General features: G+C 39.7%; 3 protein-coding genes and 1 long non-coding RNA gene across 4 annotated transcripts; 3 read left to right on the top strand and 1 right to left on the bottom strand.

The window, feature by feature from the left end:
- Window positions 1–734: 734 nt before the first annotated feature.
- LOC141784955 (dual specificity phosphatase 29-like) lies at window positions 735–7,157 on the top strand. Its single transcript, XM_074662951.1, has 4 exons — window positions 735–807; window positions 3,673–3,858; window positions 5,920–6,140; window positions 6,892–7,157. The coding sequence occupies exons 2-4, from the start codon at window positions 3,704–3,706 to the stop codon at window positions 7,077–7,079; spliced, it is 564 nt and encodes a 187-aa protein (XP_074519052.1). The 5' UTR covers window positions 735–807; window positions 3,673–3,703; the 3' UTR covers window positions 7,080–7,157.
- On the bottom strand, window positions 3,792–16,137 carry LOC141784958 (uncharacterized). Its single transcript, XR_012597494.1, has 3 exons — window positions 16,067–16,137; window positions 14,147–14,243; window positions 3,792–3,843 (listed from the first exon to the last, which is right to left on the bottom strand). It is a non-coding gene; the product is annotated as an uncharacterized LOC141784958 (long non-coding RNA).
- LOC141784957 (dual specificity phosphatase 29-like) lies at window positions 10,241–19,054 on the top strand. The gene is made up of 4 exons (XM_074662952.1): window positions 10,241–10,368; window positions 10,585–10,802; window positions 14,062–14,168; window positions 18,983–19,054. Exons 1-4 carry the CDS (start codon window positions 10,241–10,243, stop codon window positions 19,031–19,033), a joined length of 504 nt encoding a protein of 167 aa, XP_074519053.1. The 3' UTR covers window positions 19,034–19,054.
- Window positions 19,055–19,199: 145 nt separating this feature from the next.
- dusp29 (dual specificity phosphatase 29) lies at window positions 19,200–23,548 on the top strand. The gene is made up of 3 exons (XM_074662950.1): window positions 19,200–19,390; window positions 19,470–19,693; window positions 23,334–23,548. Exons 1-3 carry the CDS (start codon window positions 19,218–19,220, stop codon window positions 23,546–23,548), a joined length of 612 nt encoding a protein of 203 aa, XP_074519051.1. The 5' UTR covers window positions 19,200–19,217.
- The last annotated feature ends 2,154 nt before the right edge of the window (window positions 23,549–25,702 follow it).

Raw genomic sequence — 25,702 nt, 5'->3', positions numbered from 1 at the left:
ACTCTTTGTTTATCTCTCTACTTTCTGTTTTGTGATTTTGTCCATACTTACTTTGTCTTTGTGAATGTTACAGTTTTCTAGACTTTTTCTTTTCAAATGTTTTAATCTACACCCTAAATCAGTCTTTGTGTCTTTATTTCCTCATACATCTACACACAAACCAGCAGTGTTCAGACATTCCTGATCTACTTAATGTCCATGTATTGATTTAAACACTTGTCACCGTAGAGAATTATCTTAGAACAGGTTTTGTCAAAGCACAACAACAACAAACACAACAGCCCTGATCTTATTCTCCTGCCACTGAAAAAGCTGCGCCCTGTCCTCGCTCCTTTGCTAGTAGCTCGAGTAACCTTTGTGGAATGCAGAAGATGATGCCAGAATTATTTTGGGCAGAGATTCAGATGTTAAAATAGCAAAAAAGGTTGCGGGGTAGATTACCGAGGAGAACGCAGACAGTTGTGCTGTCGACCTACATGTAGCTCTTTGCACAGAGAGACATTGAAAGAACGTCTCCAGTAAAGGCAAGTGTTTATTAACCAAATGTTGTGAGAAATATGCTGAAGAATATTTGTTACAGTGTCTCTAAAGTACCGAGTATGGATTTATTGTGTTGTGAAATGTTATTAGCAGAGTAAACATGTTTATGGAGCACTTTTCTTAATGTATAAGCGATGATACTGCACTGCATGATGGATTACCACGCTTTCTTCTTTAATTTGCTCACAAATACAGACGAACTGCATCCACAAGGCTAAAGAGGGGGAGTGTAATTCATAAAACCCACCAAGAAGAGGCCCTGAGGAGGTAAAAAGCCATTTTTATTTGCCCTCCATGTTAACCGTGGGCACTTTCCCATACATAGCATCTTTAATTACACAGAAGTAGAGCAGGAAGGACAGGTTAGCCTGAGGGGGGAGGCTATGAAAGCAGCGCTGCAGCTCAACATGTGCACCAGGGAAATCAGTTCTCTGCCCTGACAGTGGGAGGGAGGAAAGGCTTGTGCTTATAGATCAATGAGGAGAAAGAAAAGCCTCCAGGTATGCCGGGCACATGTTGTACTTGCGCAAAGACACACACCCTACTCTGTCTTTAAGACTTGCACACTCATATGCATGATGTGCTAAGGTTAGTGTCAACACGTGCAACCAAGCACATGCAGAGATGGATAAATGATGTCTGAGTGTACCTCCATATGCCACCACAGCCACACTAAAGGTCACCAAAGCCGGTTTTCCTCTCACTGAACCATCCCTGAGGATGTCTCCAAAACCTTGAGTGCCTCGTTGTGTCTCTTGACACCAGCAGAATGCAAATACAACAGGGTTTCTTCACTTTAACAATGCACACACACTGCTTGTATATCCTCAGCCCAGAGCAGAATCACACAGCTGCCTAAATGGATGCTAATGTATACAGTTCGTATAGGATAAGTCTCTCCAAAGCCCAGTGTGTAAATTGTAAATGCACAGGTTAGACCTGCCTGCAGGAAATGAAAATCTGATGTTTATAGGCCTTGAATACCAATTTTCAGCATCTCTGGGGAAACATAAAGCCAGCAAGTGCTTCTGAACTGTTGATAAAATAATGAGAGCATCAAAAGGTCATTGTACAATTATGTGTTCTTTGCAGCCAGAGAACATTTATTGGCATATTTATAGACTATGTTTAAAGGCCAAATGCATGCTAACCAGATGTTCTAATGAACAATCCAAGCAGCTACATTTTTCTCACTTATCCTCACTCTAATAATGTCTTTAAACTATCAGTGAAGTAAGTGAGCTTTCAAAGTGGAAATCAGATTGTTCCTGACGGTGTATGTAGCGTTATTCCTCCAATTCACAAAGCTGGGGACTAGCAGACGCTCAGTAGTTAGGTTTTGTAGTAAGTTTTAGAATTCTAACATTTTGGTTTGAAAGAAATACACACATGGTTGCAAAATTTTGGGAATTCTCAAAGTTGGAAACTTTCCATGGATGTTTAAGGGAACAACAGAATTAATTTTAATATTTATATTACATTCGAAGATATCAAACATTTCGGATCTGTTATTAGCAGAAATTTGTAAATGACACTAGAATTGTGGAACTCTGATGGTTCAAAAATCATTTGTTAGTTTAACTTAAATGTGTCCATTACTTAAAGTTTAAACATACCATCAAACATATTTACCTCAGTACTTTCATCAAAACTCTATTTGAGACCACTTCTAGGCTCCAAATCCAGAAATGTGATCTTATTGGAAATGCTGTAGGCTAGAGAACCAGTGATTGATGATGATCAAATGTGCTTGAATTTTTTGTGATTATTGAAGATGAGGATATACTTTATTCCCTTGGGGGAAATTCTGTTTTTTACACTCTGAACATGTTATATATACACAAAATGCACAAACAGCACTTCTGCACAGAAACATGCACTGATTAGAGGTCAGAGTGATGGTGTTGCACCTTCAGCGCACACCTGAGCAGTTGGGGGTTTTGGTGCCTTGCTCAAGAGCACCCAACAGTGTTCAGGAATGTAAGCCAACACCTCCCCAGGTATTAGACCAATTCCAATCTTAGCCCGCACCTGGGCTTGAATCAGCAATCCTCCGATCGCTATGCCAAAACCTACAGACTAAGCTACTGCCACCCCAACTGGTACACAGTTGAATTTGCATTCGATCATTGTCTAAACCAAGATCATGTATGAAAAGTCAAAAATAAACCTCAAAACTTCAAAAAAAAATCCCAGAATTAAAAAAAAAAAATCATTTAAGTTGATGGAAACTACCATAGTGACTCTCGCTAACAGACATGCTGTAGTTAGGAGCTCAGTAGCTGGTCGCTAATGTTAGCTGTTGTTAAAGAATAGTTTAAAGAGGGGGTACATGCTTACTCATGTTTCAAACATGGATATAAAGTAACAATGCTAGATGACATTACTGTTTGTGTGTAAATTTTTATACCATTACATATTTATTTCATAGAAATTCCTGAATTTGTTTGTAAACAACTTGAAAGGGTCTGTTAGAAAAAAAATGGCGCAAAATTTTCACGAGACTCGTTCAAATAATGAGGTCATCAAATCAATACTCCCTAACGGGTTCATTCTGGACTCAAAAACCTGGGTCTGCCTATCATGCCACCTCTGACAGGCCTCTGGAGAGCTGACCAATTAGAGCGATGGGGGTTTGTAGAGAAAGGCCTTAAAGAGACATTTTAGTTAGAGGCTGAAACAAGGGTTTTCCAATACACCTGTGTGGGAAAAACAGGGATTTTTTTTAGCCTTAAATCATGCAAAGCTACCAGAGAAGGGCAGTGTAGACCCTAAAGCAGCACAATACCCCCTCTTTAAGACTCATGATACCTGATGTACCACTGGATGTTTTATATCCATCGTGTTTTACATTTCTAAAATATCAAGAAGTGATGGAAATAAGATGATTTGTTTGATACCCTTTACAACAACTTGCAATTTGACTTCTTAACATAAGTTTAACATCATGACCACATTGTGGATTTCTCCATAGTGTAACAGACATGGCAAAACATGGCAAATTTCTCCTCCAATATGTGAAGACAAAAACGTTCCAAGTCCAAATGTCACATCAGCACAACAGAAAGTTTTGTTGGTTAAACTACCAAACTTAAAGTTTGAATATAATTTGTGTTACCTTTTTTATGACAGGTTGTAAAAGAGAGAAGTGGAGCGTCCAGACATGCCCAGAGGCCTCAGCTGCTTGGCCAGCCCTGAGGGGGCAGACGGCAGGTATGAGACCCCCCCGGCTTCAGAGCTCCACAGGCTGATGTGGACAAAGAAGGGGAGCAGCAACCATCTGGATGAGGTTCAGCCCAGAATCTATATTGGAGACATGTGAGAGAGTTTATTCAATTTTTCATACTTTGTGCTTTAAAGTTTACAAAAATGTCAACGGAGAGAAAAAGTAAAGAAATTTAACAAGACAATAAAAACAAAACAAGATAAAAACCAGTAAATGTAGACAGCATTTATCAGCTACATTAGCTACTTAATTGCTCTGGTGGAGACCAAAAACAGAACCAAAAGGAGGGAAAATGTTAGCGTACAGCCTTCAGACGGCTAGACAAACAAATAAATTTTAATGATGCGTCACATGCGCTACATGTGACGCATTTCTGTTAGCCACTCTAAAACCTACATGTTTAGAGACACTTTCATTGAATATGCCCTTGCAGCATTACTATGCTAACCCTTTGCATGCTAACCTGCTGACTTAAACCATGTTTGTCCATACACAGCATGTTTTTCAGTGTCATGTCTTCGGACATTATAATCTTTCAGTACTGCAACACACCTGATGCAGGGCAAACACGTTGGTTTGGTTTTTGGACTAAAATAAATAAAAACTTCCAGTTCTCACAGGGTTAAACTGATGATTTCCCTCCCCAATTTTTTTTCAATTTAGGTAGACAGAAACATGCTAGTTTCACCTGTGTAAGACTTCTGATGTTAACTTTTCAAGCACGTCTGCTCAATGACACAATGTATCGTAGGTTGGTTGCAAGGCTACGACAGGTGTTGCAGTCAAAATTTAAAAAATGTTGGACTTTTTGTAAGAACTTGTCTGTGTCAATAAAAGATGTTTTTCTTGTTGGACCCAAGTTCCAATCACCAAAATCAGCTTTTGGGCCACTCAAGAGTTGCTTTTGGGCCACATGTGGCCCGCGGGCCACTAACTGAACAGAGCTGGCATTGATGCAGCCGGCTTGATGGTTGACAGCTACATTCATTCAAAGGAGCTAATCAAGTGACTTTTCAGGATGACAATATGACAACTGAAAAACAAGAAACATATGGCACCTGAAAGACGTGGCCAATATTTTTGATTGTCATATCATCATCGTCCTTAAGAGTCACTTGATTAGCTTATTTGAATAAAACATAGCTGTTCATCTTCCCGTGTGCAAGTACCATCAAGGTGGCTTCGTCTACGTTCTCTTGACAGAAAAGCTACTCCGTCTACAACTTCTGGATCAATGATGATAAAATAAATGATAAAATCAAACCCTGTTTCCACCAAGCAGTTCAGTTTGGTTCGTCTCGGCATGGCACGCATTTTACGTCATTTCCACTGACTAATACCAGGACAGATCCACAAATAACCCCAAAAGGTGAAGCTAGGAACACTGCAGTCTGTTGATTGGTGGAAACAATTGTCACTTCCTGTGTGACAGCAGCTGCTGTATTTCTCCTGGTGGCACACAGTCTTCTCTGAAACAAAGCTTGATTGTTCTTTGTATCAAAGAGCTACATGCCAATCATAAAGAGGGCAAATTGCTGGAAGTCTGTTGCTCTTTGTTTACTGTATCGCGTTTTTCTTCTTTGTTGGATTTATTACTGGCGTACACTGTGTCGTGCTGCTATGGCGTCGTGCTATTTTGTAACTGCTATCGGCATCCGGCTTACACAACGCCTACCACCAGGAGGCACAGTTGGCTGTGGAATCACAAACAGGATCAGGCTTAATCGAGCCAACCTGTACCAAGCTGTACTGATCTAAAGTGGACTGCCTGGTGGAAACAGGACTAGAGTTAGCCCCTGGGCTGTGATACAACTTCCCTTTATTTGATCTAGCAGAAAACGTTTTTAAACATTTTGTTTTTTGATTTATGGATTAATATCTAATGAATGAATGTTGAACGGATTAAAACTCACCTTATGAAGTCAGCTTATGTGCTACTGTTCTGTTGTTTTGTTTTATTCATATAACTTGTTTGTATTGATCTTTAACAACTGTAAAGTGTCTGAGATCTGAAGAGCACTGTGTAAATAAAATTTATTATTTTAATGATTATTAAAATGGTTATACATGTTTCGATAAGTGCAATGAGCTGTGTGTGTAGAAACACTTCAGTGTTATCTAACCAGTGGTAATGAGCTCTTTTTCCTCTTTAGGTATGCTGCCAAAGACAAAAAGACACTCCAGGCTCATCACATCACACACGTACTAAACGCCGCTGATGGGAAATTCAACGTGAACACGGGCCCCAGCTTCTACCGAGATACTAAAATCACTTATCATGGAGTGGAAGCTTTTGACATGCCATCCTTTAACTTGAGTCCCTTCTTTTACCCAGCGGCCAATTTTATCAAGAGCGCTCTGAGCTCACCCACAGGTGAGGAGCCGTATTTACTCCAGGTATTTTTCTCTCATTCTTGCACATTAACTCGTACTCTGCGAGCCAAAGAGAGGAAACATTTGTCAGTCAGTTCCCATTACAGCAGCCCCCAGTTGTATTAGTCATTAAAATGCAAATCAAACACTAAACATAATATCAAGCTAATATCTTCCCCCCACGGTAATCTCCTCATAAGCTCAGACCTTGGCCGGGAAAATTGGTTTTAAATGGATTGCCCTGGTAATTTGTAAGCAACACTTTTATTGGACATGGAAATTACACAATTATGTTTGTGGTCTGTGCCTGCCTGGCCTGTTATGCAAAGTGAAGTCGGTATCTGACATGACAGTAATAAGACGAGGCCTCCTCATTCACATGCTGCTGGTCGGGGGGCTCCAGTGTGTGGCGGGGCCTACAGTAATCCCCAGCATGAAATACACAGACGCCAAGACAGTTCAATTACGCGCTCCTATGCGCCCTAATCCTCAGGCCCCCGATAAGGAAGCGAGGATTACCGTGTGTAGAAACATTTGTTGCAACAATGTTGAAAACTTTTTAGTCAGGAGTTAGAAGTACTCCTCTCTGATGTGCGTGTTTTTTAATCCACAGAGAAGCAACAAATTAGACGTTAGAATAAAGTTCAACACAATAATCCAGTTGTTGCATGGCTGTTAATGGCGGCGTAGAGGTTTTAGAGAATGCCTGAGCAGAAAGTCACGTCCATTTTGTCTCCTTTGCTAATTGGCAGGTAAAGTGTTTGTCCACTGTGCGATGGGTCTCAGCCGCTCGTCCACGTTAGTCCTGGCCTACCTGATGATCCACGAGAACATGACGCTGGTGGACGCGCTGAAAGCTGTCAGTGCCAACAGGAACATCTCACCGAATCAAGGTTTCCTGGAGCAGCTCCGAGAGCTGGACAGAAAGCTGCACTCGTAAGAACTTGAGTGTGGATTGGCGGACTTGAGATACGACCCATGATTGACCGAAGATGATGAGTGTGAAAGTCTGTTCCACTTCTCCTCCTGTGATAAATTCCACTTTTTGAAGAAATTGTTCAAGTTTGAGCTGATTGTACCAAAAATACATCTTCACAAAAATGATCAAACTGTAAGTTAAGATAAGATAAGTTGTGTAGAGTAAAGTTGCGTTAAGTTTCGTTAAGTTGTGTTGCGTTAAATTAGATTAAGTTGCGTTAAGTTAAGTTGAGTTGCATTGAGATAAGATAAGATAAGATAAGATAAGATAAGATAAGATAAGATAAGATAAGATAAGATAAGATAAGATAAGATAAGATAAGATAAGATAAGATAAGATAAGATAAGATAAGATAAGATAAGATAAGAAGTCACACAGTCCACTCATACAACACACAGACATTTACAATAGGCAAATACAAATGCCAAATGCCGTGGTCATGAAAAGCAGGTGCAAAGTCAGTGCAAAGAACGGCATAAAACAGGACACTGGCTAATCGTTATACAATATATCAGGATTTTTTGTTCGACAATATCAAATTCTTTGTCAAAAATTGGATTTTTTTTTTTCAAATTCAAATTCTTCATTTCAGTCTTTGTTTATAAACTGGATTGGAAAAAAGTTTCCACTTTTCTCCAACAGAGGGCGAAATGTTTCTCTCTGACTAACCTGATGTGCATTTTATGGGAAAACATGTGTCCTGATATAGTCTGTAGACATCATCAGAACTTAACTTTTTCACATGGTCTGGTGTTAAAAAAGCAAACTAAAAATCGTAAGAATCTTAAAAATTGTAAAAATTGTAAAAATTGCAATTTAAATCAGATCAGCACCCCAAAAATCGTGATGGAATTGAATCTCCAGAATAACACATTGTCCCAGCCCTACTGGCCAATATACCCTGATAAAAGACGTTACGGAGCCTCCTGCTAATGTCAAGAATGTCAGGATCTCAGTTTTCTTAGGAAGAAGATTCCAGACTGAGCCTTCTTAAAAACAGCCAATGTGAACACCAAGATGTTTGTATGATTCATCGATGTCAGTGTGTTCACCATTGATGGTCACAGGGCAGACCTCCTCTTTCTTCTCTCTAAAATCAATGACTAGCTCTTTAGTCTTCCCAACATTTAGTTTTAAATGATTGTTATTCCACCAGCTGACATAAGTATCATTCCCAGCCTTGAAGGCCGAGTCCTTCGCGAGATTAATAAAACCCAGAGTGGTCAGAGAACTTCTGAGTATGGACAGACATTCCAGCATTTCTAAAATCAGAAACTTATAAAGTAAATATAACAGAGATAAAAATGTAACCTGTGGAGCTCCAGTTCTTGTTAAAATAGTACCAGACTGTTTGTTCTGAAGTCTGACAAACTGAGGACGTGATAAAAGATAGTTTAAAACCCAGGCAATGGTTGCGTTGTGTAATTTGAAACTCAATAGCTTCTCAGCCAAAACATGGGGTCGGATCGTATGAAAAGCACTGCACTGCAAAAAAACCCTGAAATCTCATCAAGTGTTTTGTCTTGGTTTCACTAGAAAATGCCTCTTTAGGCTTAATATGAGCCAAATTCAACTGACCAGACCAGAAAAATGTCTCATTTCAAGTAATTTGAAGACAAAATGAGGTCTGAATTGCTTGAAACAAGTAAAAAAATCTGCCAATGGAACAAGTGGAAAGTTATCCATTTATGCCCAATTTTTTTTTCAGAGTTGTAAGGTATATAGTTTTATCAGTTTAGTCCCTTTGAATCACGTTTGTATTTATTTTTTCCATTGAGCACTTTGTTCTGAGTTTTTTTTTTTAATGACTGACAACAATTGTTGCTGGTGGTCACACAGCTTGACACTAGGTCACCTAATGGTTAGAATAGAAATAATAATAATAACTAATATAATTATAATGTTATAACTAATAATAATATAGTAATATATAATTATGAGAAATGCTTTAGGCAGTGTTTTCCTTTAGTTAGTGACTAGCTATGTGCCCACTGGCAACTTGCGACTCACAGAAATAATCCCATGAACAAAAAAAAAATCATCCCAGGTACAGTTTTTTTGGTGGAGGGTTACTCTAGAGACTTGAATAATCAAATAATTATAAATATGTTTGGAGGGGGGAATCATAAGAAATTTATGAAAATAGGCTATTTCCAGAACGATTTGTATCTGCCATGACTTCCGCCGAAAGAAGCAGGAAGTAGATGATATGTGACAGGAACCACTTGGAAACTGTTTTTTACAAACCACAATCTTTGTTGAAGTTGTCTACTAGCGTATAAGAAGAAATAGTTGCATTTGATGTTGAGATTTTTTTTATCGTAGGTAGAAAATGTGGGGCAAAACCCATAAGACATTATTCTAGTTTCAAGCAAATTTTCAAGCAATTCCAATTGCAGATTTTTTCACTTGTTATAAGCAGTTCAGACCTCATCTTTGTCTTTAAATAACATGAAAAAAGACATTTTTTTGGACTGGTCAGCTGAATGTGGCTCATATCAAGCGTAAAAAGACAAAACACTTGATAAGAAGTAGAAAAACCAAAGAACATGACCCTGGCAGAACTGGCTGAAGGTGGCTGTAGACGCTGTGGGGCATAAAAGAACAGCATCATCCACTCTCCTCCTATAGGTAGTGATTAAATATATGTTTTAAACCTCTGCTCTGGGTATTTAGATGCTTTTTCAGCCGTCTCAGTGTGTCAACCTGGCAGTAACTCGTCCATGTTTTGAATCTCTTACTCTGTAACAACTGTAAACACTGCAGCACTGCCGTCGTTAAAGATGTCAGCAAACAAGCAGCCTGCATTCTGTCACAGTCATCTGAGGAATAAATAGTCCAGCCTGCTCCTGCCCAGAGTCTGGCATCTTCAGCTGTCACGTTCCAGCGGGGGTCGGCCTTTAAACAACACTGATACTCTGCTCAGATGGGAGACACAGCAAGCAGCACCAGAGAGGTTGGAGTTGATGTTGTCCTTTCTCAATTCACACAGGAAGTAAATACATGTAAAGAGCAGTTAGAAGTTCTGTGATCAGCCTCCCAGGAACACTCAGATCTGATCATTACTGAAGTGTTGAGTTAGTTTGTTTCCTGATAATTAAACGAGCTCAGAGAAGTGAAACATGAAGCCAGAGGAGGAGCCAGAGTACCAGACACCTCCCACCTGCGATCTGCTCAGCCTTCTGCTGAAGAACAGACGTCCCACTGGAGCTGTCAACGAGGTTTGGCCCGACCTCTACATCGGAGATGCGTAAGTGGCGTTCTCACTCCGGGGCCTTGATGCAATATGTGGATTTGATTGTGAAACTGTTGCTGCAAACAAGCCCAGTATTTGGCCAACTGATTGGATAAAAATAAATCTGTACGTTGGAGTCAGTAGTCACCACATGCTAACAGAGTGAGCCATTGTAGGGAATAAAAGCACTAAAAGCTGAATTACCTCTGTTTTTCCCTGTGTTGCTGACAGCGCTACAGCTCAGAATAAAAGCCTGTTAGTGGATCTGGGAATCACACACGTGGTGAATGCTGCAGATGGTCCCCAGCACATTGACACCGGGCCGTGTTTCTACAAAGACACCAACATTCAGTACCACGGCGTGGAAGCAGCAGACTGTAAAGACTTCGACTTGAGCCCGTTCTTCAGTGAGACGGCAGATTTCATTCAGGGAGCTCTGGGACAGAAAGGTACAAGTCTGCTCCACGACAGCAGAAGAAACACAGTTTAATGTGCAAATAATGAATTCCAGAGGGAATTAATACAGTGAAGTTTCTAAGTGGTCTTGAAAAGTCTCCCTTCTAGATATATGCCTTTTTTTAATCTACACTTAAAAATGAGGTTATCAGCACCAACACAGGCTATTCCTAAATGCTACTTCTTAGCTTTCCGATTGGGTCAAGCAAGACCAAGTTGATTTACCACACATTTAGGCCATGTTTACACGGAGACTTCACAAAGATTCTTCCTTTGTGTTTCCAAAAGCCACCCACGTTTACATGAGGACGACGTAAAAAAGATCCGCGTTCATACGACTCCAAGATGACAAGTCACAACCATGTAGTGTCAATGCCAGGCCAGTAGTTGGCGATGTGGATATATGTGTGTATATATGCTACTCGGAAATCAACCATCATTGTTGTGGTTGTTCTTTTTTTTCTGCCGTTGAGGCACATTACCGCCACCAACTGGACTGGAATGGCTTAACTGGAAGTTGTGGCTGCGCGCGCAACCTTCACCTGAAACTGGGAGTGTGCATGCGGTGATGTCAGCGTTTTACTCTGAAATGCTCTGCTCTGTATTACGAGGCTGGATGGCGGAGCGTTTTGAAAACTCTCCACTCTGGAGAGCGTTTTCAAAAGTTTCAGTTTTCGGACAAAACACAGCACAGTCTCATCTAAATGCAAGGCGAGAATGCAACAAAATGTTATCAGATTTGACTGTTTTTGGCGTTGTGTAAACGCAGCCTAAGTCTTTGACTACACCATGCAGGCTGACTAAAGTCTGGCTCACACCACAGGATTTTAAAAATCTTATAAGATTCTGAAATCGTGTTGTATCTCACACATAAGGAGAATCTTCACAGATCATCTTCTCTTAAATCTTAAGCACACTCTAACAAGATTTGAAAATACTGACCAGCACATACTACAGGATCTCACCAAGATTATTTGACCAGAGAGAGTGATGCACCACATGTGCTCAGTTGTTTGATCTGAGGTTTTTAGTGCACTGGTGGGACAGGAGGAGAGAGAAGAGGAGCTGTCTGCAGCGGTGCCTTTCATCCATTACGCACACACAGAGGGACAGAGGTGAAACTGTTGCTGTATCAGCCAATGATGGTATGATCTCACACCGATCACTGATAAAACAACAGTTTGCTACTGCATGAAAATGGCGTGATTATGTGTTATTTTTAAAGGCATTATTGAACTGGCTCGAGTGGGCCAGTGGAGCGCGCAGTCAGCTGACCCAGAGCCTTTCAGTTGCACTTTGAGACTGCGTTTGTTGTCTGTTGTCCGGTCTCTGGTGCTCTTTCTAATTGGCTGTTGTCATCCTCAGTGAGAATGAATGTTGTAATCATCCAGATAAATATCAAACATGTTTGAAAATTATCAGGGCCGCTCCGATGAGTCTGTAGGGCTAAAGATTCATCTGTCAACTGCTCACACTAGAAGATAATCTTGGCCGAACGTCGGGCCGATTTTAGTCTCCGACCAGATTTCTTACCCGATTGTCGGGGGGACTGAATCTGGGTTAAATAGGGCCCAGAATCCTGTAGTGTGAGCCAGGCTTAAGTTTAGGCCAGAAGATCAGAGGAAAGTTGACAAGAGAGTAGTAGAGCACAAGCTACAGGCTAAAACACAAGCTAAAGGCTAGCTCAAACACGAGCAAAACTGTTTGTGCTGATGTTGATTCCAACCCACATGCAGCAGTTATTCTGCAGTGGTCTGTTCAAACTTGAGAGCCTGATCCTGTTTGTTTCCAAAGCCAACTGTGCCCCCTCTTGATAGGCCGGTTGCCGATAGCCACGTCAGCAATGTGATAGCATGACGCCATAGCAGCGTGACACAGTATACCCCACAAATAAATCCAATGAAGAAGAAAAAAACGACACACCAAACATCGATGGAAGACATTCGGCAATTGGTCTTCTTTGTGATTGGCATGCGGCCCTTTCATACGAAGAACAATCAAGCTTTGTTTCAGAGAAGGCTGTGTGCTGCCAAAAGAAATACAGCAGCTGCTGTCACACAGGAAGTGACCATTCTTTCAACCAATCAGCGAACTGCAGTGTTTCTAGCTCCACCTTCTGGGGTTTGATCAGTATGTCTGGCAGCCAAACAGAAAGGAACCAAAAAGTGGGACTTCTTAGGTCAGGAACTGTCACATGATTAGTCAATGGAAATGCCACAAAATGCACGGCGTACCAAGATGAATTGAACTGAACTGCTTGGTGGAAACGGAGCTTCTGAGTCTATCATTAAATGTCTGCAGGCAAAAGAGACAGATGCAGAGTTTCTCTGTTTCAGTCAGAGTCTACACCTATGAGCCCTCTCCTCTGCCATGTGGTGTGCAGCAGGGATCTGTCCTGGGTCCCCTACTTTTCTCCCTTCATTGCTGCCCTCTTGAGGAGACTATTAATAGTTATCAAATCACTTCTATGCAGACGAAATAAAACTCCACTTCTTTCAAACCCTACAGTGCCTGCTGGTTATTCAGGCTCCTGGACAGCAGAAACTCAGTTAAGAACAGTTTGACTGAAAGCTTACTGGTTCACGTTATGTCCAGAAGTATAAACAAGCTGAGATCTTTGTGTCTACCCCTGAACTTAAAGTACTCATACACGCCTCTTCTCTCTTTACCTCACTCAGCACGTCCCTCAGCCATCTGTAATCAGCACAGAAAGCTGTCGCCAGAGAATGAACAGGTCAAAAACACAGCCTCATATCACTCCCTGTGCTAAGAGCCATCCACTAGCTCCTTGTTTGCTCTACTAATCCAAATCCTCACTCTCACCTGCAGATGCCTTCACAGTCAGGCCTCAGATTATTCAGTGCAACTAGCCGACTTGTCCCTCAGGTCTGAAACGTTTGGTTTACTTACAGTTCCATGCACACAGTTAAAACCTGTGGTGACAGATCCTTCCAGGCCGTAGCTCCTGGAGGGAAGCTGCTGAACGATCTGCTCACATCTTTGCGCTCTGCAAAATCAGCTGATGTTTTCAAAAAGTTACCACAAAATGTAGGTAATTTACAATTATTTAGAATGTGTGATTAAAAAAGCTCCAAACAATTAAGCTTTGTTATACCTTTTCAAGCCTCAAGTGTGTCTTTACAATCACACATTATTAAAAACCTGATGAAAACCTAAAGCATCATGTTGGTATGGGTGTTACATTTCCCAGGCACAGCTTGCATCTCTAATGGTTTTGTCTCATCTGTGTAGGTAAAGTGCTCGTCCACTGTGCGCGAGGGATCAGCCGCTCAGCTACTCTGGTTTTAGCCTTCCTGATGATCAAAGAGGGACTTACGCTCACAGAAGCTTTGGAGAGTGTTCACAGGCACAGAAACATTCTTCCAAATGTCGGATTTCTGAGTCAACTCTGTCATCTGGACTCTTCTTTGGCTCTGCGCAGAAAAACAACATGACAGGAAGTGGAGATAACCGTTATCAGGGACATTTTGCTTCATTGAGGACTTGTGAATCTGGAAATAGGATTCTGTTTAGCAGCACATTTTGTGTTTTGTACAAATTATATATTTACTCTGCAGCTTAGTATTTTCAGATCATTGCTGCTCGGTTTTAGACTTTTTGATTTTTCTGCTGTGCAGTCAGCTGTTTGTGCTTTCCTGTCATTAAAATAAGAACTTTCCAAACTATGCACATTAAAAAGTGCTTTTTCTTACAATTTTAGATGTAAAGGGTGCATGTTTTGAGAATATATTTAATCTTTATAATATTTCATAATTACTCAATGACATTGTTTCATCAGGAGAGCCTAAATATATTGCATTCCAACTTTATGGTCAAAACTAATTTTTCCACCCTGCACAGGTTGACAGGATTGATCAGACTTCTGTAAATAGACAAAATAAGAGACACTGTTGCACTGTCAAAAAATAAAAAAATAAATCAGGATATCAGAAAAAAAGTACCAAAGAAGAATGAGAGAAAGTTAGCTCTGATGATGTTAGACCATGAGCACAAATCTCACCTTTTAGCAAAACTTTGGAGAAAGATTTAGCTTCATTCCCAGAGAGCTAGCCTGGCATATTTGATGTCAAAAGATTCATGTTTACAGCAGAATCCCTGGTGAACTGTTTTCTAAACCTGAGATACTTTGTTTGGCAGATCTAGAGAAAATTAGACCCTCTATGACCACACATTACTGTTTTCTCCTAAATGAATCCTGCCCTGATCCCAAAGATATCCTGGCTTGTTCTTGTGCTGGGGATTTTGTGGCAACAAAGAAACCAGAATAAACATTCTCTGATGGTATGGTTCAATAAAGCTTTAAAGCCCACTTTTCTTTCATTATTTTTATTCTAATAAGTGAGATACCCACTTGCAAACCTTTTTTGATTTTGGAAGATATTTGATTAGCTCTCTTATTAGTGTTTCGTGAATCTTAGGGTGTCCTACACATTGGGAACCACACGTATGACATCATAACTCAGTAACAAAAGACAAAGGGAAAACTCAATCCTTCATGAACTTCTATAAAACTCATTACGTCTGCTTCAGCTAATCAAGACTGTGGCTTCCAGATCAGCCATTGGCTGAGTGACCCGGAAGCCCCGCCCACCTCTGACTTCACAGCCAAACTTTGCAAAAATGTTACCAAAACCAAAAGATGTTAAAATAAAATCAGGTTAGAATTTCACATTTTAAAGATAAGTTCAGTCTGAATGATGAAGGGGTTATTTTAAGTATTGAAATAAGTACCAATTGCAGGTTCTCTCTTTGCATGTGATGATGTGTGAAATACTTCTTTTCAGATACAAAGGCTAAAACTACAACAGCATATGAAGGCTACTTTTAGAAATAGAGAAAAATATTAACTTTCGAGAAAGCAAACTTGAAATTTACGTTTACAAAGTTGTACATTTAAAACAGTTTAAACTCATATTTACAAATCTTTAAAGTGATAAATCATAGACAGAAAAGAAAGATATTATTTTAACCTTAAAATGTGAGCAATGTTTACAGTTTCTTTTGGATCCAATGTTATGTTCACCGTACAGCAGCAACAACAGTGAAAGTCTCTTCTATAAGACATGGTTTTAACAGTGATATCTGGAAGCCATTTGGAAGAAGCATTGTTGAGTTACGCCACAATTAGAGCTGAACAATTAATCAAATTAAAACCAACATCAAAATTCAAAATCCAAAACTGGAAGCAAAAACTCTAACAATAGAAACAAAACCCCAAAACATTAGAAAAACTTACAAAGGAAGCACAGATGAAAACTGGAGACATGCGACAGGACACACAGCAAGACAGCAAACACAAAAACTGACCAGAAACTCAAGACACACAGAGACATTAAAGGCAGTGGTACAATTAAACACAGGTGTGAAACAAGACACAGGTGAAACACATGAGGGCCAATCAACAGGAGGGAAACACAAGGAGAACTAATGGTGCGTTTGAGGCAACCCGTAACATGTATGTTTCCCAGTTGAAATCTTCGAGTTTTGACCTGTAAGCGTTCCAGGCAATTTACGACTTCGGTTTGAGCACAAGGAATTCTGGGATGTAAACAAACCAGCAAGGCAGAAATTCAAAGATTTATGCTTGGTCATTTCAATTACCAAAGGAGCCTGCAAGGTCTTTAAGAAAGTGAAACAGAGAAGGGGAAACGGCGCATGAGGTATTTACTTTATATTTCACGGTATATGTCGTTATTTTAAAGTGCGTTTTATGTTGATTAATGCACTGAATGCCACAGTGACTGCCAATGTGCAATGTGTGAACATCAGACGAGAAGTTAACACTTGTAGCCCAGTGTTGATAGCTCTCTCTCTCGCTTTCTCTCTCTCTATTAGCTATTTCGTGTTAGCGACACATTTGTCCACCGTCTCGGAGACATAATAGATTTTAGTACATAATCATGTGTGTAAAGTGTGATTGCAACGTTCGAATTTACTTAACATTGTTGCAAAGTCTATTTCTCACCGTGTGTCACGTGCAGCACCACCGCATCCATAGAGGCTGCCATATTGTTTTGGCTCAGATGTAATGTCACAAGCTGTAACTTGGAGTACATCGATCTGGTGCGAGTTCACGGGTCGCAAGTTACGAGTTCGACTGAGTGACGGGTTGCTTCGAACGCACCACAAACCAAACACGGAGCAACAAAGTAAAGATGAAACACAAGGAAAAACACATGAATAACTGAGATTACCACAGAAAACACAAGACAAGAAACACAAAGAAACACAAACTGAAACAAAAGGAAACTTAAACCCTGAAATCAACACATAGCAAACTCAAGACAGAGTCATCACACCAGACCTGTTGTTCTGTAATTGATGATAATTATATTACATGCCTACAAGGCTTTGAGTTAAATCAATCCAATATTTAATATTCCACCATGATTGTAACAGCTATTTATATCAATTTATTCATCACTTTATCTCATTTCATCATAAGATGTTGGCCTGGTCCACAGGAAAGTATTGTTTATGTCGACAGTATCATTTATGGCATTGGTCATACTATACTACACTATACTATAGATTGTTTTTGTTTAGTAATAAGTAATGAAGATATATTGAATGATTGAATGAAGATATATATATATATATATATATATATATATATATATATATATATATATATATATATATATAAATAATCTTATATGTAGTGACATTTTATTACTTTTAATTTTTGGAAATATACTGTGCAGTGGGGAACAGACAAAATATTAACAAGTTAATATTATTCTTTTTATTCTAATGTAATCCATGTAATTCTGTGTTTCAGTGTTGACAAATTATTGGAGGGGGAAGGTACTTGGGAAAACTTCATGAAAAACTTCACAAAATATATTGTGAAAGTTTACTGTTCTTTTAGTATGTGCTCCTTACATGTGATGCAACATGGATATGGTAAAAGTTTTTACTAAATAGGATAGAAATCTGACACAAATTCCAAATAAATTTGAAGCAATTCAGTAGAATGGGCTGTATTTAACATGGGAATATGCTGGGTTAAACTGTCAATAAAAAAAAGTAAAGATCTTTTGTTTACAAGGAGCTTAGAGATACAGTAATATATGTCTCCCTCTTCAAACTGAAACTAATTTTCTGCACAATCAGTATCACAGAGGCCCCTGCTGTACTGTAACAACACAGAGACAGTATGAGCCTATAAATAAACAATGCTCCACTTATATATTCACATTTCTGAAAATACTGTGTCTTAACTGCTGCAGCCCAGCATGGTACAGTTAAAACTGTGATGTCTAAAGAGGCTTGATACAAGATGATAAAAATACGCCAGCACGGCTCTGAGTGTGTATACAGATTCAGGTCAGACTTTGAAAGGAGATGAAACGCTGAAGCCATCTTAATAAGAGATGCTCTCCAGAGCACACTGGGAGAAAAGAGAGGGAGAGATGCTGTCAAAATAAAAGGAATTGGATATCACAGGTTTAATGATTTCACTGTCAGAATGAATGATGGCAGAGTATGAAGATATGAGAGAAAAATAAAGGAGTCTGATGGTGTGAAAACTCTGTCTGACATGTTAGCAGCTTCATCCAGCCGTTCTGCAATACAGTCATCATCACACTCTCACTTTAGGGGCTTGCATTTAGATCACTGAATGGACCGTGCATATCATATAACAGGGAATCAAAGACATGTGCCATCCTGTGAAAAACCTCATCTGTCTAACAGTCTGACACATTTCGGTTCTCGTTTGGCCCCAGAGAGACTCCAGAAAAACGCAGTACATCCTTTACGGGCACTTACACGCTTGCTCCCAGCGTCTGAAGATATGCAGAGAGGCTAAAAGAGACTGACACAATTTTCAAGGAGTCGCTCACACGGCTGAGCAAAAACTCCGAGTGTCCTGTTCACTCCAGTGAATTTGGGTATCCTTTGGCAAGTGCAAAGTTTGGATAAGCACGGCTTCCTGCCAGCAGCGGAGATTAAAGTTGTGTGTTTAGAAGAGGATGGCAGGGACAGGCTGGGTGGAAGTTTTCCCCACAGGCAGGGAACGTGGCAGCTAAGGTCAGGGGCCCGCCACATCACAGCCCTAAAAATATCCCTCGCATTTGATGCCCCGTCACAGAGCGGTTATACAATCTGCGCCTGCCAGAATTAAACCTCACCATGTTCTGCCTTTAAGGACTGCTTCACAACAAGCTGCCAGGATGATGAAAACAAAATTTTCAAGTAGGAAAAGGAAGAACTGTAATCTCTCGGTGAGTGGAATTAGAGATGCATGTGAAAACAAACAACAGAAAAAAATCTATTTTTCATGATTGCTGAGGGAGAGAGTGGAAAGGAAAAAGAGCAAGTGTGGTTTTTCTTCTCCCTGTTAAGCTTATAAATCATGTGTGAGTGGAAGCCACTGTGAGAAAATGGCTTCTCACAAGTCAAAGACCGGCGCAAAGATAAATGTAACAAAGGAATCCAGTCCAGTGGATGAATATGTTACACCTGGGGGCTATGAGCTGGAGAAAATCCTCAACCGTGGGAGTGTGGCTTACACTCATGTCAATGAGGTCTGGCCCAACGTCTATATCGGAGACGAGTAAGTAAAAAAGTATTAAATCAGGAAACTGAATAAAATAAAAGAGGATTATAGTCATATTCACACCAGCTTCTTACAGGCTGACTGCAAAGAACAAGTATAATCTGAAGAAGTTGGGGATTACGCACGTCCTGAATGCAGCAGAGGGGACGTGGAACAGCGTGGACACAGGAGCTGGGTATTACAGCGACATGGACATCGTCTACTACGGTGTTGTCGCAGAAGACACCACGTCCTTTGACCTCAGCCAGTATTTCTTCTCTGCTGCGGGGTTCATCAAGGAAACACTGAGAAATCCTCAAAGTAAGACGACAAAAGGTTCATGGATATTAATTCAAACAACGAAAATAAACAAAAACTCAGTAAACACTCGGGTTAATTTACTTACATGACCTCATGAGGACGATGCTAGGCAAAGTAGTTAGAATTTAACACTTCTGTATCACATTCAGTACTTCAACAATAACATTTAATGTTAGCGCTTCTTCAATCATCAACAACAGGTGATAAAACAAAAAGGATTGAACGCATAAGTAGTTAAAAAATGAGGTCAAACAACACAAAAAATTGATCAAATCTTTAACACTGCAAAAAACTAAAATTTTATCAAGTGGTTTTGTCTTATTTTCAGTCGTAAATGTCTTTTTAGACTTTATATGAGTCACATTCATCTGACCAGTCCAGAAAATGTCTTATTTCAAGTTATTTAAAGACAAAAATGAGGTCTGAATTGCTCATAATAAGTGAAAAAACTGCCAATGGAACAAGACAAAAGTTACTTGTTTCAAGACCTCATTCTAGTTTCAAGGAAATTTTCAAGCAAGTTTTTCTTGTTCTATTGGCATATTGTTTTTACTTGTTACAAGTAATTCAGACCTCATTTTGTCTTTAAATAACTTGAAACAAGACATTTTTCTGGACTGACCAGTTGAATGTGGCTCATATCAAGCATAACAAGACATTTTTTACTTAAAATAAGACAAAAACACTTGAGAATATTCCAGTGAAAGGCATGGTCTGCAGATTTTTTTGTTACTTGTTAGTAAACACAGCATTCAACCTGGGCTCCTCTTTCTTGGCTCAGTGCCAGCAGCAGCACACACCCACAGCCTCTAACTGTGACTACATGAACTCACTCACTTGCCCGACAACCACCTGTAGCATCATGTTTCTACTTGGAAGAGACTCCGCCGTGCACCTGACTTGGCATGTTAGCACAAGCTAACCACAGGTTTTTGACACATACTTGGTTAGCAGAAAGCTAACTCATGTCGTTCTTTGTCCTGTGCTGCTTTACAAGTTCCTGAAAGAGAGTTTAAGTAGAGCCAAGCTTCACCCTCAGTTAGTAAAAAGCTTTATCTGATTGGAGTTTTGTTTCACTTTGGTTTTGTTTTTCTCCCTCCATGTTACGTCCACTATCGTAGCTGCTCTGATTAGCTTCTTCCACTCACTATCATCAACTAGCAGAGAAATTTGCGCACTGAGCGTGCTGTGATTGGCTGATGTAACCACACCTACGTTCAGCAAACATCTCGATACAACCAAAACATCTACTTACAGGCAGAGGAGGGGGTTGAGGCAGACACAGACACTTACTTGATTGAGCAGGATTATTGATTTTTTTTTAACTCTTTTTAGGAAAATCCTGCAGACTCTACCTTTAAGACCAGTTGAAACATTGCACACATTTACATTTTGCACTGTTGGGTCTTAAAAAGGGTTTAAGTGAAGTTTCAAAATACAAACAGAAGAAATGGAAGAGAGATGGAAAAAAAATGAGAAAGCATGTAGTTAGACTGTTGAGCTGCAGAAGCAAGGCCTCTCAGAACACATCATCGCTGCTAAGGATGGACGCAGTAAGACCGCCATTTTGAATTTCTTCAAAGATCCTGAGGGTTATGGAACAAAAAGACCAGAGGAGGAGTGAAGTTAGTTTGGAAGAGGGTTGCATGCTAATGTTTGCAGAGGGCCCAAATCATAGGCCTGGAAGCCTAAAACCCCTTTAGTCAGAAGACCTGTTAGTCCAAAAATCAGAAGGCCCATCTGCCTCAAAATCCAAAGGCCCACTAGTCAGATGGCATGTTAGTCTGGAAGACAGAAGGCCCATTAGTCAGCAGGCTCGTTTGCCCCAAAATCCAAAGGCCTGCTAGTCAGAAGGCCTGTTAGTTCAAAAAATGACAAGGCCAATTAGTCATAAGGCACATCAGCCCAAAAATCATAAAGCACATTGGTCAGGAGATCTCTTAGTTGGAAAATCAGAGAGCCCATTAGTCAGAAGGCCCATTAGCCCAAAAATCTGAAGGCCCATTTGCCCGCAAATCGAAAGGCCCATTAGTCAGAAGGCCTGTTAGTCTGAAAATCAGAAGGCCCATTAGTCAGAAGCTCTCTTGGCCAAAAAATCTGAAGGCCTATTAGTTAAAAGGCCCGGTAGTCCAAAGACCCATTAGTCAAAGGTCTTTAAGTCCAAAAAACATATGGCCCAAAGTCAGAAGGCCCAGTAGTCTGAAGACCCATTAGTCAAAACTCCTATTAGTCTAAAAATCAGAAGGCACGTTAGTCAAAAGATCTCTTGGTCCTAAAATCAGAGAGCCCATCAGTCAGAAGGCCCATTAGCCCAAAAGACGTTGGCCAACTAATCAGAAGACCTGTTAGTCTGAAAATCAGAAGGCCCATTAGTCAGAGTTCGTCCAAAAGTTAGGAAGAAAGGTGGTTTCGATTTGGTTGATTTTGTTCATTCTTATTATATTTTTGAGCTTTTCTATATTAATAAGATGACATTATTCATTGATCATTCATGTTGTCTATACAGAGCCATGTTAAACATCATGGGCCCCCAGATAAATCAGTATGGTGGAGCCCCTTGCCTGCTGACTGTTGTCAAATATCAAAAAATAAAAAATAAAATGAGAAAAAATAAAACACTTTTTCGCCACTCTGTTGGGCCCCAAAAACTCTTAGAGGTTGGTGGGACCCTGACGGGACCTGGGCAATTGCCCAACATGCCCATGGGTTAAGACGGGCCTGATCTGTACAAATTTTTTAGGACGCAATTCTCTGAAGAACTGGTCTAAATGAGAACAAGAATATGGACTAAATTCAAACTAATTTTCTGACTGAAGGACCTTACAGCACAACAACATAAGTATTACCTCAAAGGTAAAATGGTGTCACTTAAATATTGTGAATAGCAACTCTCAATATTTTTAAATCAAAGTCTTCTTCAGAAAGTGTCAGCTCACATCTTTTCACTTTGGAGGGTCAAATGTGAAGACGTTTCTCTGTATCCCTGACCTTTTTCTGACAATGAGGTTTTAGATGTAATGTCAGATACAAACTTGGAAAATCAAGCGACCATCGACCAATCATCCCTTCAGTGTGAGAGTACAGTCTGCGGTCAAGGATTAGGTGAAAGTAGGCAGCTTCGGGTTTTCAAAGGGACTTCATCGACAATCAAACTGGATAAATAGAGTAAGGTTTGTGATGCTTCAAAGCCTTGAAAATATTGAGTTGTGAAAGACACTTGAAATTTAATTCACCTTATTATATTGAGTTGATGAAAAAAAAGGTATTGTCAGTAGGCGCTGAGGTTTTGAGAGATTCAACCTTAAACTTTGGTCAACAACTACACAAATCTTCAGCACAGAGAAATGAAAAATATGATTAATCCTCAACATCAATGTGTCTTTTACAAAATAAAAGCCTGAGTTTCTGATTAACGACTGACTCCACTGAGGGAGGGAGTATAAATGTGAGGCTTGTGAATAATGTCAAATATTTATTAGGGATGAAATTTACTGGTAGGAATCTCAGATATGAATTCCTGAAAACTAAATTTTTCCGCAGGGTTTCATCTCACTAACAGGAAAGTTAAAAATTAATATTTGGATGGATCAGCCTCCCAAATGGACAAAAATAAGCTTGTATATTTTCCCCTTATCTCCAGATAAACTGCTGGTGCACTGTGTGATGGGAAGGAGCCGGTCTGCCACACTCTTCCTGGCTTACCTCATGATCTGCGAGAACATGACGGTGGTTGACGCCATCGAGCACGTGAAAACACGCAGACGGATCATACCCAACTGGGGGTTCCTGAAACAGCTGAGAGAGCTGGACATGCAGCTTCTGGAGGAAAGAGAGGAGTCGTCAGAGCAGAGCTGAAGGCTGAAAGTGTTGGACAAGCTCGAGTTTGGACTAATAAAGTTTCTGGCCGCGTCTGTTTGATGTCAGTTATTCTGGACAAGTCAAGGTTGAGACACATCAGGTGAATGTGGCTCAAATAAGATTTTTTTTTTTTTACTCATAATAACACAAACACTTCATTATATATCAGTTTTTGCATCAGTTATACCTTTAGTAATTTTTAACAGCCCTTAGTCAAATTCAAGATCAGAGAACATCTAAAACCAAGACTGACATGTGGAGACAAAGTACAAGCAAAGCCAAATCAGGGTTCAGGTAATTTTAGACAGTCTGAGGCCTTGTCCACACATTAGTGGGTATTTTCAAAATTGAATATCCCCCTTCATTCGTTTTTAAAACTGCTTTAATCTATACTAGGGGTAGGCAACCTAGGGCACGGGTGCCAGAGCTGACACCCGGGGGCTATTTATGTTGGCACGCAAAGAATAATTACAATGAGACAGAGGACAAAATAAAGTAAAAAATGACATAGATTATAAAATTATTGTATTGTATTCTATTTAACACAAGAAGCTGAGCACACTATGATTTTCCTTATGTGAAAATTTAACAAATAATTTTAAATAATTAAGTACAACATTGATGTTACAAATGTGCAAATGTGTCTTGCAAGTGCGTCACCACAAATCTCATGGGACGTCAGTCTGCTAGCTTGCAATCACATTTATTTAGCGGCAAAACAGTGTTAGCAAAGTATGGGAAACAAAACAACTAGGGATGCACAATATAATCGGACAATATTGGTATCGGCTGATAAAAGCTTAAAAACACATTTATCGGTATCTGCAGATATGAAAATTTCTGTCGATAGGCACAGCCAATAAGGTGCTATTCAGTTAGGATTGTTATTATTTTCCATCTGAAAAATAAGCTCCTTAAATAAAATGTAGCACTTCATTTATTTGCACTGCAGAGCTCTGTGTCTGTCACCAGGTTGTTACAGTAGCTCTAAAATAATCAAATGCAACTTGGTTATGTTTAAAAATGCATTGTACATTTAGAGTTCATGTGATCTAAAGAAATTATTTTTCTGTATTTCAATACTGAATGTCTTGAGTTTGAAAACATAATACATTTCTTATTTATGGTAAAATCAAATGTTTTTTGTCTTGTTTTATGTGTGATTCTTAAACAAATAAGACCGTCACAATAAGAGTAACATATAAATTCCAGTACAGGATAGACTTAGCTTTCTTTACAGTGAAAAAAACAAACAAACTTGTGATTATCGGTATCGGTATCGTCCAATAGGGGTTTTGATATATCAGCATATCGGATATCGGCATAAATGCAATATCGTGCATCCCTAAAAACAGCACATTCAAAACTTCCTGTGCTGTTTAAAGAACGGGCAATGGAAGGAAGTTAAAGCGTTTCTCACTGCGTAACTAAGCATGGAAAACCATTCAAGGAGACTTTCTTATTGACTGACAATGATTATATCAAAGAAGTAAGTCATGGCACTTTGGGCATGAGTGTATTGTCATGAGTGAGTCATCGAAAAGGTTGCCTACCCCTGGTCTATAAGCACCAGGCATCTCCAAGCACACCAAACCCATATTTGTCACTGTTTTTCAGACATAAAACCTGTGCCAGCCAATCAGAATGAACCCACGTTTCCTGGTGCATACATCAACCCATGAAACTGGAGTTTTCCAAAATCTTCACTTTGGCTGGAGTTTTCAGATCAGATATCAAGTTTCCTCAATCGCCTGCTATGTGTGGACATAGCCTGAAGTCACTCATTTCAGGTCCCAGGTCCAGTCCCCGGTCTACTTCAGGATGTCACGAGCCAAATTTGAAATCATTGAGGACAGATAAAATCCTGGAGTAGAACAAAGACAGACAAAACTTGATTTTTTTCTGTGCAAATTTAACGAGACTGAGCATGTCACAAGTCTTATAGAGAACACTTTGTTTTTATGTGTTTGAAGTCCTGTGATTAAAGACTCTGGTTTTAGATTCAAGCCTCACCTTTCATATGTGTTTTTCACCTTTTCTCAGATTTTTCCACTTCAAAACTCAGGCCTAATGAGTTTTTTCTTTTTAAGGTTTGTTTTGAGGATTTGACAAATTCACTTAATGGATAGAGTGAGAAACTTGGGGTGTGAG

The sequence above is a fragment of the Halichoeres trimaculatus genome, unplaced genomic scaffold (assembly GCF_033239565.1).
Source record: "Halichoeres trimaculatus isolate MK-OKI-2021-1 unplaced genomic scaffold, fHalTri1.1 fHalTri1_scaffold_23, whole genome shotgun sequence".
Classification (NCBI taxonomy): domain Eukaryota; kingdom Metazoa; phylum Chordata; class Actinopteri; order Labriformes; family Labridae; genus Halichoeres; species Halichoeres trimaculatus.
This window is presented reverse-complemented; position numbering and strand designations above follow the sequence as displayed.

What these genes read in the sequence shown, in the direction of transcription:
- LOC141784955 (XM_074662951.1), top strand. Translation starts at nt 3,704, where the DNA reads ATGCCCAGAGGCCTCAGCTGCTTGGCCAGCCCTGAGGGGGCAGACGGC. An exon ending in AGAATCTATATTGGAGACAT is followed by an intron (nt 3,859 to 5,919) that starts GTGAGAGAGTTT and finishes TTTCCTCTTTAG; the next exon opens with GTATGCTGCCAAAGACAAAA. An exon ending in CGCTCTGAGCTCACCCACAG is followed by an intron (nt 6,141 to 6,891) that starts GTGAGGAGCCGT and finishes GCTAATTGGCAG; the next exon opens with GTAAAGTGTTTGTCCACTGT.
- LOC141784957 (XM_074662952.1), top strand. Translation starts at nt 10,241, where the DNA reads ATGAAGCCAGAGGAGGAGCCAGAGTACCAGACACCTCCCACCTGCGAT. An exon ending in GACCTCTACATCGGAGATGC is followed by an intron (nt 10,369 to 10,584) that starts GTAAGTGGCGTT and finishes TGTTGCTGACAG; the next exon opens with CGCTACAGCTCAGAATAAAA. An exon ending in TCACAGAAGCTTTGGAGAGT is followed by an intron (nt 14,169 to 18,982) that starts GTTCACAGGCAC and finishes TCTGCCTTTAAG; the next exon opens with GACTGCTTCACAACAAGCTG.
- dusp29 (XM_074662950.1), top strand. Translation starts at nt 19,218, where the DNA reads ATGGCTTCTCACAAGTCAAAGACCGGCGCAAAGATAAATGTAACAAAG. An exon ending in AACGTCTATATCGGAGACGA is followed by an intron (nt 19,391 to 19,469) that starts GTAAGTAAAAAA and finishes AGCTTCTTACAG; the next exon opens with GCTGACTGCAAAGAACAAGT. An exon ending in AACACTGAGAAATCCTCAAA is followed by an intron (nt 19,694 to 23,333) that starts GTAAGACGACAA and finishes CCTTATCTCCAG; the next exon opens with ATAAACTGCTGGTGCACTGT.